Genomic DNA, 14,926 nt, shown 5'->3' on the forward strand with positions numbered 1-14,926 from the left:
CCCCGCAACCCCGAAAGGGATAGGCGGTATAGAAAATGGATGGATGGATGGATTATAATTACAAAGATATTTTTACGTATAAACAGGTGACAAAGGAAAGGAAACCCCTGAATAAATGACAAGTGGAATGGTTTGACAAGTATGAAAATCATCACCAGATCTCAACCCGATTCTAATTAAGAGTCTATTTTTTCCTGAGACCCCCACACACCACTGTACACCACCTTAGAGTAGAGTAAATGAAAATGGATGATAGCTAGATGATATTCATCCCATGCCATTGACAACATTTTGATAAGGATCCCTTCAGTTTGGGTGCTAAGCAGGACTTTTTACTGTATCACCTGTATTTCTGCACTGTAGTTCTTTCCTACTTAGCAGTCAAACACTGATACTGATATGCTTTTGTTAACCTAGTTTTGCTCATTACACTCGCTCCTAATAAGCTTTTTATTGACATAATGATAATGATTACATCAACAGTCTTCAAGAATCTGAATTTTTTTTTTTGGTGAAAAAATTATAAATAAAAATGGATGTATTTGTAAAAGTTTGTTTTGCACACTGAGATGTTTTATTTGTAGATTTGAGCAATTAAAATAATCTAAAGGCTGAAAAAGAGATTATTTCAGAAGTACTTGCTGATAAGACAATTATATGTGTATGGTGACATCTGGCAATTTTATGTTTTTCTAACTGCATTGAATTGAAACATGTATTTCATATGGAATAATTTATCATTTTCTATCTATATTTTGTGCAACTTGTTACTTGACTGTGTCATTGTGCCATGTTTATGTCAGTCCCACATACAATTTTAGATATTTCTTCTTGGATCTTCACTCTGATAATTAAAACACAAAACAAATGTTAAAGGTGTAATTAAAATGTACTCATATTGTATGGCAATATATTGTGTATTTCTTTTTTATATATACAATTTGTAAAAGAAATTCATGCGTTATAGATTACATTTTAAAAATATATTTACATAATAGAAAATGTCAATTTCTCAAATTTCTTTTTAAAAAAAGATCTTGAGTCGTGAGTTTATTTTTGTATTTGATTTGGACAGTCACATTATGTAAACTATCTGTCCATGAATTATGACAGATATTACGAAGTGTACAATTAAAATAAGACAACTAGTCATGGATTATTTTTTCTAACGCGCCTCCCTGTAGCGGAACCTTTCTGCGGACACAACGTTTCGGCGGCGGACAGTTTTACCTGATGGACACTCATATGTTTACACGTGAGGTTTGTGGAGGGCTGTGATATCTTACGTCAAGTGCTTAAATCTCCAATGCCGTTGTTTGACCTGTTAAAATAAAACGGTTCGTGTTTTATAATATTTCTAAAGATTTAGTCGGTTGTGTAAATCACGTTTATTTCACAATGATTCAGATACAGTTAGCTAGTTAGCTCGTAGTTAACCAGCTAGCTAAGTTCTAAGTTAAGTGGTTGTTAAGCTGGGAAAGTTTTACTAAAATTACAATTGTAAAATATATTTGTGGGTTTGCATACATAGTTTGTTATTTATTAATTTTCAGACCTCAATTTAAAATGGGAAAACTAAGGAAAAAACACAACTGGAAGGGACGACAGCAAAGTGAGCCTCAATCAGCAAATAAAGAGAAGACAGACGTTGTGGTGGAACTGCAAGGTATGAAGCCACATGTTGGATCCATAAACCTAAAGCTGCTGTCTGTTTGGCTTTGGCTGGTAACAGTCGTTGGTCTTTGTTTCCATCAGATGAGCGCAGGCTAAAAGGTGTAGATGAGAGCAACGCTTTGGTCCTTCCAGCCAACAAAGCCAAGAAAAAGAAAGCCCCAGTGACACCTGTCTCCAGCAAAAAGCCCCTCACCAAGAAGCAGAGGAAAGAGCTGCAGAAGGTCCTTGAACGCAAGGAAAAGAAAGCTCAGGTGAGAGACGGATGCTTGGTTTTGTAGAGAAGGAAGTTTTTCTAATATGTTCTTATTCCTGTATTACAGACGGCCAAGACATGTATCAGTCCTGAATCTTTCATTATTAGCGCTAACATTGAAAATTTTCATATGACACCCAGACCTAGACACAAGATTGAACCAGTTTATTCCTACTCAGTAGGAATGACTCCTCCTGCATGATATTGTTACTTACATAAACAGTTAAACATTAAGTAACTCTGCCAGCAAGACTATAAGCAAATGTCATACAAAGGACTAGCTCACAGTCCACTTACCATGCCTCTGTCTGCCCCGTCCAGAGAGCCGACATCCTGACCAAACTGGCTGAGGTGCAGCTTCCAGATTCTGAACTGAAGCTGCTGTACACCACATCCAAACTGGGAACAGGAGACAAACTTTACCAGACTAAACAGTAAGTGCAACAATGCAGCATCTTAGCTAAGATTAATCAATGATTGGAAGGTTTGGTGAAGGTGGAATCAGGGCTCTGATATTTTTGGGTTTATTTCCAGGTTGTCAGATGAAATCCAAAATGGGGAGTCTGGGCCAAAGATCAGCAGCGTCAGTGGAGCAAACAGGAAAAGAAAATGGAAAGACGAAGAGGACGAAGAAGAGGAACAAAAGGCAGAAGAAAGTAGTGATGTGGATACCTCGTCTGATGAAGATGATGAAGGAGAGGAAGATAAACAAGTGAATGAGACCACAGAGATGCGTGAATCTAAGGAAACCACCTCCCCCTGTCAGGAGGACAAACAGGAAGTGAAGGAAGAACAACTCAAGACAGAACAAGATGGACAGAATAAGAAGAAGACTTCAGATCAGGAGAAAGTCCAAAACAAGATGCCGTTGCAGCCGGCAATCTTCATTCCTGTTGACAGATCACCAGAAATACAGGTTTGTATGCGTGAGTGAACGACTAAATCTCAAAACCACAGGTTTTCATTTTGGTAGGTTTTTTGTGAGCCTGCTTTAAGTGTATTTCGATGTGTCGGCGTAGGAGGCTCGTCTGAAGCTGCCCGTACTGGCAGAGGAGCAGGTCATCATGGAGGCAGTGAGAGAAAATCCCTGTGTCGTCATCTGTGGAGAGACAGGAAGTGGAAAGACCACTCAAGTGCCTCAGTTTCTGTATGAAGCTGGCTATGCCAGGTAGGTTGTCCTCTTTGTGATGCTGTCCTTAAATCTTTCACTGGACGTTTCACTAGAAATGTGGATACGTTCATGTGTGGTATCATGTGGTTGTCATCATCTTCTTCAATGGGCTTTTTCCTGCAGTGGGAGTGGAATAATAGGTATCACCGAGCCAAGACGAGTAGCAGCTGTCAGCATGTCCCACAGAGTGGCCAAAGAGATGAACCTGTCCACACAGTAAGAAATATTCAATCACTGTTGATAATCAAAATATTTCAAATTAAGTAATCTTCTAGTTTTTGAAATGTGTTTGTGACAAGATTGGAAATGGAAATTAGCTGATGTGTGTTTGTGTGTGTGTTAAGGGTGGTGTCATACCAGATTCGATATGAAGGGAACGTGACCAGCGACACCAAGATCAAGTTCATGACAGATGGCGTTCTCCTGAAGGAGATTCAGCAGGTATCATATTTACTCTCTATGGAGTCTTTTAATTTGATTTCATAAACATGGCCGACTTTGACCTGCTGGTGTTTCTGATTTGATTTTGACAGCTGAAGTGTCCTCTGTATATATATGGGAAAGTTGAGAACTGCAAACTAAAACTGTCTGAACTAGAAGCATCAATAGTTGACTGAAACACACTGTACACTGCATTTAAATTTCCTCAATGTTTCTGCAGTTTTTCAGTGTCTCTGTCTCGTCTTATAGGATTTCCTGCTCCAGAGGTACAGCGTGATAATCATAGACGAGGCCCATGAAAGGAGTGTGTACACAGACATCCTCATTGGACTGTTGTCTCGTATTGTCCCGCTCAGAAACAAGGTTAGAGACTCTGCTGTGTTCCATGTCCTCGGTGTGAAAAGTCACATCCTGAATTGCAGCTTTGCGAGACGTAATCTTGCAGTTTTTTAGTAATTTTTAGTCCCTTCTCTGTTTCCACTCGTCATGTCCCTGCAGAAAGGTAAGCCCATGAAACTGCTGGTCATGTCAGCTACTCTGCGAGTCGAGGACTTCACAGACAACACGAAGCTGTTCCGAAGGCCTCCGCCTGTCATCAAGGTGGACGCTCGCCAGTTCCCCGTGACCATACATTTCAACAAACGCACCCCGCTCGAGGATTACACCGGAGAGGTTTTCCACAAAACTTGCAAGATCCACCGGATGCTGCCTCCAGGTGCACGCAGACATTTGTTTAGTACAAAACTAAGGGATGAAACCAAAGAACGTCTGAAGTTAATCATACATCTGTTTCTCCGTTCTCATATGTTAATTGATCAAAAGCTGCATACAAAACAGGACAAACTGACACTGTGTGTCTGTCGTTCAGGTGGTATCCTGGTGTTTCTGACTGGTCAGGCAGAAGTTCACGGGCTGTGCAGAAGACTGAGAAAAGCTTTCCCCTTCAGGAAGGGTAACACAGCCACAGGTGAGTCTAACACACACCTGTTTGACGCCCTCACACACTGACATGTCTCTCAGTATGTTTTTAATATATTTCCACAATTGTGTGTTCAGGTGAAGACGAGGAAGCGGACACCTCAGAGGCAACGAGGAAGTTTAAGAAGGCCAAACAGAAGAAGACTGTCGTAAGTCTGCCTTTAAAATGCCCCTGGAGCCTCTTTAACATAAAAGGCCTTTTTTTGTGTTTGTCTTTTTGCAATCTCTGTGTCTTTCACAGTGGACTGTACATATTTTTAATAGCATTATGTCTGTCTGCAGTCTCTGCCCCGCATTGACCTGGATAACTACTCTGCTCTCCTGGTGGATGAAGGCGACGAGGACAGAGAGGCCGGGATTGGAGACCAAGAGGATGAAGGCTCTGATCTGGAAATCGGAGACAACCCCACCAATGCAGGCGAGCTACTGCAAACAGATAATTCTTCACATGCAGTTGGATGTATTTCAGATAAGTGTCCTCACTAACTCTGCTCTGTTTTGTGCCTGCAGAGGAGGAGGAGGAGGCAGACCCCTCTATTCCTCTCTATGTTCTCCCTCTGTACTCTCTGCTGGCTCCGGAGCAACAGGCTAAGGTGAGATTAAGATCATGTGTCAGCACAAAACTGATAAAAATTTAGAAGTACAGTTGTTTTCGCAATAAAAAATATTTTTGCAAGATGTTTAAATATCTGCACCGTACAGGTTCACAAATTTCCTGGATAGAGTAAATATCTTGTGTGTGTGCGTCTCTTGACTGCAGGTGTTCAGGCCTCCTCCGCCTGGCACTCGTCTGTGTGTGGTAGCCACCAACGTGGCCGAGACGTCTCTGACCATCCCTGGCATCAAGTACGTGGTGGACTGTGGTCGAGTTAAGAAACGTTTCTATGACCGAGTGACCGGAGTTTCGTCCTTCAAGGTCACGTGGACCTCACAGGCCTCGGCCAATCAGAGGGCCGGTAGAGCTGGACGAACAGAGCCGGGACACTGCTACAGGTGAAGACTTTGAGACTGTGTGACTGTAATTACACAGTTGTTTTCTTGATGCTCACAGATGTCTGTCTGTCTGTGCCTGCAGGTTGTACTCCTCTGCAGTATTTGGAGACTTCAGTTTGTTCTCAGAGGCTGAGATCACTCGCAGGCCTGTGGAAGACCTGGTTTTACAGATGAAGGACCTCAACATAGATAAGGTCAGAAAAAAATGAGCAAATCAAAATTGCCAGCTGGATTCTGAGTGAAATGTTTTTGTATTAGAGAAAGAAATAGGCCTCTTAGAAAAAAACGTTGTATTTTCTGTTTGTGCAGGTGGTCAATTTCCCCTTCCCCACGCCTCCGTCGGCTGAGGCTCTTGTTGCAGCAGAGCAGTTATTAGTCTCGTTAGGAGCTCTTAAAGAGCCACCACGCACCGGAAGGTAACTGTCTATTGATTGGTTTTCCGCTCTGTACCTGCCTTGATCAATATGCTGCTTACATGGATCACAAAATAACTCATTATAATAGTTTGGGTAGTGTGAAGAGACATGTGATCCTGCATATTCTTCTTTATTAGTCATTATAAAGGTCCTAACAATGCCTTATTCTGGGGGTTGGGGATTAGGGTTGTGAATGGGTAGGTTGTTAAGCTTGTAATTCATGTACAACAACATCCTTACTTGCTATTAATAAGCAGTAATTAGGAGGTCATTGTGGGAAAACTCTTAGTTAATGGCCTAGTAGTTGTAGAATATGGTCTTGCAGAATAAGACATTAATAAGTGTTTTATAATGACCAATAAAGAGCCAGTATGCTACTGATGTGTGTGCTAATGAGCAACAAGTTAGTGGGGAATGCGTATCTTAATAGAAAATGTTACTTTTCACAAATTGAACTAATTGATAGTCACATCACATGTCCGCACCTGTAAACTGTTAATTTTTTTCTTATTAGGGTGAAAGAGATGGAGCAAGCGAGGCTCAGCTGCCCCATCACCCCCCTGGGCAGAGCGATGGCTTCATTCCCTGTGGCACCACGTTATGCTAAAATGTTATCTCTCGGTAAGCAGCAGGATTGCCTGCCCTACGTCATTGCCGTGGTCGCAGCCATGACAGTCCGGGAGATCTTCGAAGATCTTCACAGGTGAGGACATGGTTTGCTTTAATAATATGTCTTTATAGATGAACAGGTTAAAGACTGGAGTGGGAAATGTCCTTGAACCTTAGTCGTCTTCTCATGCAGCATACTTCATTTTGTTCTTGTACTCACAACACATTTTTGCTGCTCCTCAGACCTGCAGGAAGTGAAGATGAGAACTCCAAGCTCACCCAGCGTCGAGCTCGATTGACCCAAATGAGGAGGTTGTGGGCTGGGCAAGGAGCATCACTCCTGCTGGGAGACCTCATGGTCATGCTGGGTAAGCTGACTTTTTGTTCCAGTTACACCACTGCACAGTATTGTACTATAGGCTGTAGCAGAGTCTGTTCAATCTTATGTTGACTTTTAAAGGTCATGTGACATGGCTTCAAAGACTTAACATCAGGAGGGTGGTCTCATTGAGAGTTGGTTGAGGAGGGTTGACTGTGGTGCCCCCAAAAGTTGTACTCTGTTTAATATTGAGTGTGTTGATGGGGTAACTGTATGATGTATGTGTGTATACATGTGACTATAGGTGCTGTTGGTGCTTGTGAATTTGCTGGTTGTACTCCAAAGTTTTGTGAGGAGAACGGCCTGAGGTATAAAGCCATGGTGGAGATCAGGAGGCTCAGAGGACAACTTACCAATGCAGGTATACACACACACACACACACACACACACACACAAAGGTAACACAATGTGCTGCAGAACAAAAACAGAAGGTGCAGAAGGTGATTGGTGTTCTCTCATCCCAGTGAACGCAGTGTGTCCAGAGGTGGGGGTATTTGTGAATCCCAAGATGACTCCACCGACAGAGCACCAGGTGGGTTGCTTGCGGCAGATTGTTCTGGCCGGACTGGGAGACCATCTTGCCAGGCGTGTACAGGCAGAAGATATACTGGACCCAAAATGGAAGAATGGCTACAAGGCAAGTTGCTCTGAGGACTGTAAATGTGATTTAGGAGAGTTCAGAATAGCTCTCCTTCACCTCCTCACCTTTGTCTGTTTTTGCTCACAGACGCCGCTCATGGATGAGCCGGTGTTCATTCATCCCACCTCAGCGCTGTTCAAAACGCTGCCGGAGTTTGTCGTCTACCAGGAGATCATGGAGACCACCAAGATGTACATGAAAGGTAAATGCTTTGTGAAAATACCAGGTGTGGTATTTGGTATTCAGTGCTCTGTTAGTGCTGATTGGTGGCTCATTTATTCCTTTTATAGTTCTCAATGTACAGGGGCACTTTAAAGTTGAAGCTAAGGTACATGATTTTTAGATTCAGTGTTTCTTAATTGCATGATACTGATGGTGTGACAACTCGGGCAGATATTGTTTTTCTCTCCTTTTTTTTTGTTGTGTGTGTTTTCTGAAAATCCCGTTGACAAGCCACATTTCTATGCTGTCAAGGTTCAGAACAATAAAGTTCTTCTTGAATTGTATTATTGCAGCTGTTGTTGAATTAGATTTTCAGACTGATGGTTTCACCTGCTGAGATATCTTGCTTCCTGTCTGTCAGGTGTGTCAGCAGTCGAAGCAGAGTGGATCCCCGAGCTTCTGCCTCAGTATTGTCATTTCAGTTCCCCCCTGGAGACGCCTTCACCATGGCTCTGTTCATCCACCGGCACCATCAGATGTCACCGCTCAAGCACCTTCTGTAAGTTCCCTACAACACCATGGCTGTATTTGAAAGGTATCTCGTCTACATTAATGCCATTGCTGTGTCTCTCCTGCAGTCCGTGTGGGTTGGCAGCTGCCAGCAGTGGAGATGGAATATCCAGACGGCCTGGAGCGTTACAAACTGTTTTCCAGGTTTCTGCTTGAGGGACAGGTACTGCAGCGAAACCTGAAAGTTCCCTGGTCTCTTATTTATTGAGACGTTCTTCCATCTTTGTGGTTCTGCTTGTGCCAGGCCAAAAAATATGCCCTCAAGTTAAATATAAGTTGGAAAGAAACATGAAAACCTCAAGTCTGAATCCGAAATCGAAACCTGGCACAAACCCTTTAAAAGCTGTAAAAACGATACATGCACCTGGATAAACCCGACAGGAATACTTCGGTCTAGTGTAGTAATGGTTGCTTTGTCTGGTTTGCAGGTTTGTCCTAAACTAAAGAAAAATGTTGGCCATCTTCTCTCAAGCCCCTCCATCATGCTGAAAACATGGGCAAAGTAAGTTTGTACTCTGTCACACACATCAGCACATTGACTTGTTTCAAGGAAAAGCTTTTCTCCTACGGTTGTATCTTTGCTGCTTTAGGCTGCAGCCCAGGACTGAGGCTTTGCTGGGAGCGCTGGTGTCAAAGAGAGTTGACTGCAGAGATGCTCTCCTCTCTGTCTGGAAAACTGAAGATAAATGTGAGGATTTAATGTGTTTGGCATGAAGCTGCCTGAGTCTGATTCGATTAGCCTTCTTGTTATTTAATCTTGTTGTTTTATCACATATTTTTCTCTTCCTACAGTTCTGATGTCTGCATACTGCCAGTGGTTACCTGAGGCCATGCATCAAGAAGTAGCCAAAAGTTGGCCTCCGATATGACGGCTTTCATCTGAAAATAAGGCAGAAAATGATGTTTAACGCTTGACCAGAGACCGATGTTGACCTGTAGATCTGTAGAACTGCCTTCTTTACCATCAGAGGGCTTGTCCACACTCAGACCTGATCATTTTTGAAAATGTTCTCTCAAAGTGCAACACTTTTCTTAGTTTTATGTTTTATATGCTATATCTATCACATGTACAGTTTTTTCAGCCTGAAAATATTTCAACTGGGCCTCTATAATGACTTTTAACTCATCAGTGTGCTGCTGTCAGTTATCTATGTCTGATTGGTCTTCATAAGACCCCATAAAACTGTATTGCTCTGAATAAGGCTGATGTATGTTTTATTCTTGCATAATGGAAACTGTGGTTGATAAATATTAAATGGCGGCTCCACTGGTTCACCCTGTGAACACAGAATAACCCTCAGCTTATGTATGGAGACATGAATTGTTTGGAGTGGAGTTACAAATACTTGAACATTTACCAAGCAGGCTAATGACAAGATGACATTAGCTGAGACTGAATGTTCATTTTTGTCCTTAAAAACAGCAGTCAACAAAGCACTCTGACTACAAGCTCCACTCAGCGCAGTGGTTGCCCTCCAACTTTTGATTGTCAGACTTACAGATGTTAAATTTTCAATTTTTGCTGAACACTTCAAAGACTTCACAACCACGTTTGCTGGAAAGTTGAGACTGAAAGATAATTCCTGACTTTGGTAAGTGTAGTAGTGCAAAAGAGACTTATCACAGGGCCCATTCAGCGGTGGTAAGATGTCAAATGATAATAGTTGTTTTTGGAGTTTGATCAATGCAAAGCACTAAAAGTCAGGATATATTAGCCTTTGTCTCTTCTTCTATTTTGACTTTTAAAAAATGTTTTGTGTGAGTTTTACCCTTTTAATTAATGTAAAATTCTAATCTTTAATACTTTTATACTATATGAGGCCAAAGGGCAAGTCGTTTTCATCTCAAAATGCAGGGTCCTGCGTGAATTTGCAGTAACACTGAAGAACGAAACAAAGTTATTTCCGTGGGCTGCTGCAATTGGCTAACCTCTCTCGTGTCGTCATTTCCTACTGTCAGCTCGTACACTTCCGTAAGAAACGGAAGACAACAGTGGAAACATACAGCTCAGAAGCAAATTTTCAAGTAAGAAAACAGAAACAGACTTTTTGATTTGAGTCGTCTGGCGACCAAAGACCTGAAGTGTCGACATGGTGAGTAGGACCCTCATTTTGTCCAACGCTGACGATGCACATATATCAAACGGGTTTAAACGAACAGTTTAAGCTAGCGAGCGGCTAACAACAACACGGCAGCAGCAGAAAGGTGCCCTGTCACGATGGAATTAAAAACCTATGTGGATGGTAACCAACTCACGTAAAATATCGGAAGTATCTGTGTGTTTTATTCGTGGATTTTGTTCCTCTTACAGTTTTCCTTCAACGTATTCGACCACCCGATGTCCCGGGGCTTTCAGAACCGTTTCTCCACTCAGTACCGCTGCTACTCGGTGTCCATGCTGGCAGGTCCTAACGACCGCTCCGACGTAGAGAAAGGAGGCAAAAGTGAGCATTATTATCCTAAAAGTTTCCATCCAAACGTTTAGAAGGCTGTTTTTCGGTTTCGTTGGAAAAATCTGTCCTTCTGCTCATTGTTCCAGATGAACCTCTGAACATCGTTTTGAACTGTCCAGTGTTGTCTAGTGTTAAACTGGTCAGTTTCTAAAGCTGACTCATGTTGAGGTCTGTCTCAATGTCTGGTGCAGTCAACCCTGTCTTATGCAAGCTACAGACCCTTATGAACATGTCTGTGGATCTAAGTTTGACAAAGGTTTGTCAGTTCAAGCTCTTACCCATTTCTAGATGTCCCTTGATAAAATAAGCCTCAGCAGTTGCTTCTCTGTGGTTCCCCGGAGTTAAAGTGGTTTGCTGTTTTTGCAGAAAAGTGATATTTCTCATACATACTGACTCTTTAAAACTGTTCCATCACAGACCCAGATTTGTAAGGACCAAACTGGTAAACTCTCATGGGAAAGGTCTATCAGTTAAGGTTTTGTTTGTTTGTTTTTTTCCGTCCTTCAGCTTCTGTTTTCATTTGTTTTGCATTCTCACCTTTGGATAAGCTGCTTAAAACGTGTTCTTTGCCCTTTACCTCCAGATGTACGAGTATGTCATTCTAATAAGAGTGATCAAATTCTCCTTTTCTTGCCGAGTTGGTCTCGATAATTCAGAATATCTGTTCAAAGTCTTTTAACTGACAGGGAAGGACTTTACCTGATATTGTTCATTATTAATTCATTTGCTTTTTCCTTTTCCAGTAATAATGCCACCTTCAGCTCTCGACCAGCTCAGTAAGTGGAAGCTGAATTAAGCACCTCTTCATTATTACCTCACTCCTGTGTGTACCTTCAGTGATCATTACCTTTCTCCTCCTTTCCCCTCTACAGGCAGACTTAATATCACTTATCCGATGCTGTTCAAGCTGACCAACAAGAACTCAGACAGAATGACACACTGTGGTGTTCTGGAGTTTGTGGCCGATGAGGGAATCTGCTACTTGCCACACTGGGTGAGACAATAACAAGTTTAGTGTGTCACAGACACTGAACTTTCTGCTGTCACTTAAATATTCTGAAGTAGAAGACAGCTAATAATACTGTACTGATAGTTTAGGACAATAGAAGTAAAAGTATTAGTTGAAAGAAATCTTTATTTTGTTTGCTGCAGATGATGCAGAACCTCCTGCTGGAGGAAGGTGGTCTGGTCACAGTGGAAAGTGTGAACCTCATGGTGGCCACTTACTCAAAGTTCCAGCCACAAAGCCCCGACTTCCTAGACATCACAAACCCCAAGGCAGTGTAAGAAATAGCATCATCATTATCACTTGGATCAATAAATTGACCCTTTTTTCCTACATTTTTATGTTTAATTAAAGTGATTAGCTAAGTTGTCACTTTATTACAGACTGGAAAATGCATTGAGGAACTTTGCCTGCTTGACTACTGGTGATGTCATAGCTATTAACTACAATGAGAAGGTAAATCAAGTTTGTTCAGATTAATATGTGAATGTGATTTTTATCTTATTTTCTTTCTACTGAATACCACTGCATATGTGTGTGTTTGTTTCAGATATATGAGCTGCGAGTAATGGAAACCAAGCCAGACAAAGCAGTATCCATTATCGAGTGTGATATGAACGTAAGAGCCGCTATATCATCACAGACAACAGTGAATTATTCTGTTGTCTTTCTCTGCTTTAAATGTGCTGTTGCTCTGTTTCTCAGGTGGACTTTGATGCTCCTCTGGGTTACAAAGAGCCTGAACGACGACCTCATTACCAGGAGGAACCAACAGTAAGGACCAAACCCGAAAAGTTCCTCAAAATATTCTGCTCTGAACAAATTGAGAAAACAAATTTCTTCACAGGAGGAAGAAGGAGATCCCAGCAGTTACGCTGACATGGACATGGGATTCAGAGTGAGTGAATGATGCCGTGATACAAATAAATGTCTTCATGACTACTCATAGCTGGTAACTGGGGCTAATGTGACATCTAATCTATTTCTTGCCCTCAGGCTTTCACTGGCTCTGGCAATCGTTTGGATGGAAAAACAAAAGGGATTGAGCCCAGCCCTGCCCCTCTTGGCCCAAGTGACATCAAAAGGTGAAAAAATGTTCAGTATGTTATTGTTGTACGCATGAAGCGGCGTAGTCTTAATTTGCTCCACCTAAACCCAGACAAAATAGAAATATTTTGAATTGGTCCAGATAACTTTCCAAATGGGGTCAGCAGCACCTTAAACCAGGCACATATACTATTTCTGGCCCTTTGGTGAGCTGAATACGAACATGCAGTCTGTGAGGCACAGCACTCGGTGTCGTTGACGCTGACCAAGTTCTGGTAGTGTGAGCATTTTTGCACCATTTCCTGTCTTTGTTGCTGGTGCTGCATACGGGTGTCCAAACTATTGGTACGATGCCCTGTTAGTGACCACTATGGTATGGTAGAGCACGGCTGGAAATGACTAAAGACTTCCGTGTTTGTGAGGTCCTTGAAAAACAGCATCAGCTTAAGTCTGTTGCTTGTTACTCCCAAAGCTCACTTCCACTCGCAGCATCTGACTGCTGGGATGTGTAATATTTTCTTCTTCTTTGCACAATGTGACATATTGATTCACAAGATGGTTCAGAGTTCCTCACTGTGCAGAGACCCTGAGTGACACCTGTTGAGTCTTTGTTTTACCACACATCACCGAACATTGAATCGTTCTCCCAGAGTTTATTCTTGAGTGTAAATTCCTGATATTGAACTCTAATCTTTCATCACACAGAGGCATACCCAACCATGACTTCAAAGTTGGCAGGATCACCTTCATCAGGAACTCCAGGCCTCAGCCCAGGAAATTTGTGGAGGATGTAAGAGATGTGAAGGATTTGATCTAATATGTGACCTGTAAATATGTAAAGATTTAACAAGGATGTATTTGCAGTTATTCAGCAAAGGTCCTTACACTCTTTTTTTAGCGCAGCCTTTTTCAAAAGCACTTTATGTAAACTATTTTATCATGAGATTCATTCTGTTTCTAAATTCTAAATTCTTTAAGTATATTTTCTCACATAGCACTCATTCTGTAATTTTCCAGGTTTAACTACTTTTGAATCTCTTTTTAATTCTGTCAGGATGATGCCTTGAATAGATTCATCGCCTTCTCTGGACAAGGACAGTCACTACGCAAGAAGGGCAGAAAGCCGTGAAGATTTCAAGTGGAGGGACTGATTAATGTGCACAGACGTATCATATCTATTGTCAACTTCAACAGCAAAGTAAAAAAAAAAATTGGTCTTCAGACGGATTGAGGTTTTGTCTCTCTCTCTTTTGAAGTGAGAATTTTGCTGTTGAGTTGTGGTTATGTATAATTAAAACTCTGACAGTAATATTTTGCTCAACGGAAATTGAGCTGCATAAACTGCTGTCAGTCCAGAGTGACTGATGTGAGCCAGACCACACCACCAACACACAGAAGTGATATATTGTTGTAATATCAGATTTGAATTACCTGTTAATTTCGGCATATTCCTCCCTTTTCCTCAAATTTTTGCATTTTACAATTTACTTAAAATTTGCTGTTATTTGGACACCCGTTCTTATAAAATGGGATCAATAATATCTCTTTACTTTTGTTCTTAATTATAAAGAATTTAATTTTATGTTTGAGGTTTTTCTTCCTGGGTTATAGGAATAATTTGCAAGTGTTTTCCCTTTTTCCTGGTTTATTTATAGACAAATAAAGGATTGTGTTTTTGAAATTATTTAATTGTTGCTCATGATTTTTTTTGGAATGACTAAGCATGTACGTGAAATGCCACATGAGACGGGAATATGAAAGGATGTTTCTGTAAATATGGCATTTTTCTCAACACAAGTTGGACACATTTATTTAGGAATACGTGGATGACTAGTTGGTTGTGCACTTCTAATTAGACAAAGTGTAATGACATGGATAAACTAACAAATGGTAAGTAATTAATACTTTATAACACAAATAGATGACAGAAAAAATACAAAGATGTAAAATGCCAAGAAGAAATATTGACCTTAATGCAAAGTAATTCTAATTAAAATTGTCATAATGATGGTTTCTACAATTATGTGGTTTTTAGTTGGTGTGTGTTGTTGTTTCATTCTGACATTGTTGGTTCCAAAATGTTTTTTTTAACAACCTTAAGTGTGTCTTTTCAAAGTAAGTGCTTTAAATGTA

The 14,926-nt window shown here is 41.2% G+C and overlaps 2 protein-coding genes across 2 annotated transcripts; both read left to right on the top strand.

Moving 5' to 3' along the window:
• Positions 1–1,218: 1,218 nt before the first annotated feature.
• Positions 1,219–9,483, top strand: dhx37 (DEAH (Asp-Glu-Ala-His) box polypeptide 37). Its single transcript, XM_070964980.1, has 27 exons — positions 1,219–1,337; positions 1,554–1,666; positions 1,756–1,925; positions 2,249–2,361; positions 2,462–2,843; positions 2,947–3,095; positions 3,222–3,314; positions 3,443–3,539; positions 3,789–3,902; positions 4,038–4,254; positions 4,408–4,506; positions 4,596–4,666; positions 4,800–4,935; positions 5,028–5,110; positions 5,278–5,510; positions 5,593–5,704; positions 5,820–5,926; positions 6,441–6,629; positions 6,779–6,903; positions 7,159–7,275; positions 7,380–7,552; positions 7,643–7,757; positions 8,139–8,276; positions 8,356–8,450; positions 8,716–8,789; positions 8,878–8,975; positions 9,080–9,483. The coding sequence occupies exons 2-27, from the start codon at positions 1,567–1,569 to the stop codon at positions 9,154–9,156; spliced, it is 3,477 nt and encodes a 1,158-aa protein (XP_070821081.1). The 5' UTR covers positions 1,219–1,337; positions 1,554–1,566; the 3' UTR covers positions 9,157–9,483.
• Positions 9,484–10,241: 758 nt separating this feature from the next.
• ufd1l (ubiquitin recognition factor in ER associated degradation 1) lies at positions 10,242–14,809 on the top strand. Its single transcript, XM_070964984.1, has 12 exons — positions 10,242–10,380; positions 10,599–10,731; positions 11,484–11,516; positions 11,613–11,734; positions 11,893–12,023; positions 12,130–12,202; positions 12,297–12,365; positions 12,452–12,520; positions 12,594–12,644; positions 12,743–12,831; positions 13,499–13,583; positions 13,848–14,809. Exons 1-12 carry the CDS (start codon positions 10,378–10,380, stop codon positions 13,920–13,922), a joined length of 933 nt encoding a protein of 310 aa, XP_070821085.1. The 5' UTR covers positions 10,242–10,377; the 3' UTR covers positions 13,923–14,809.
• The last annotated feature ends 117 nt before the right edge of the window (positions 14,810–14,926 follow it).

This window comes from Chaetodon trifascialis, chromosome 6, assembly GCF_039877785.1.
Source record: "Chaetodon trifascialis isolate fChaTrf1 chromosome 6, fChaTrf1.hap1, whole genome shotgun sequence".
In the NCBI taxonomy this organism is placed as follows: Eukaryota; Metazoa; Chordata; class Actinopteri; order Chaetodontiformes; family Chaetodontidae; genus Chaetodon; species Chaetodon trifascialis.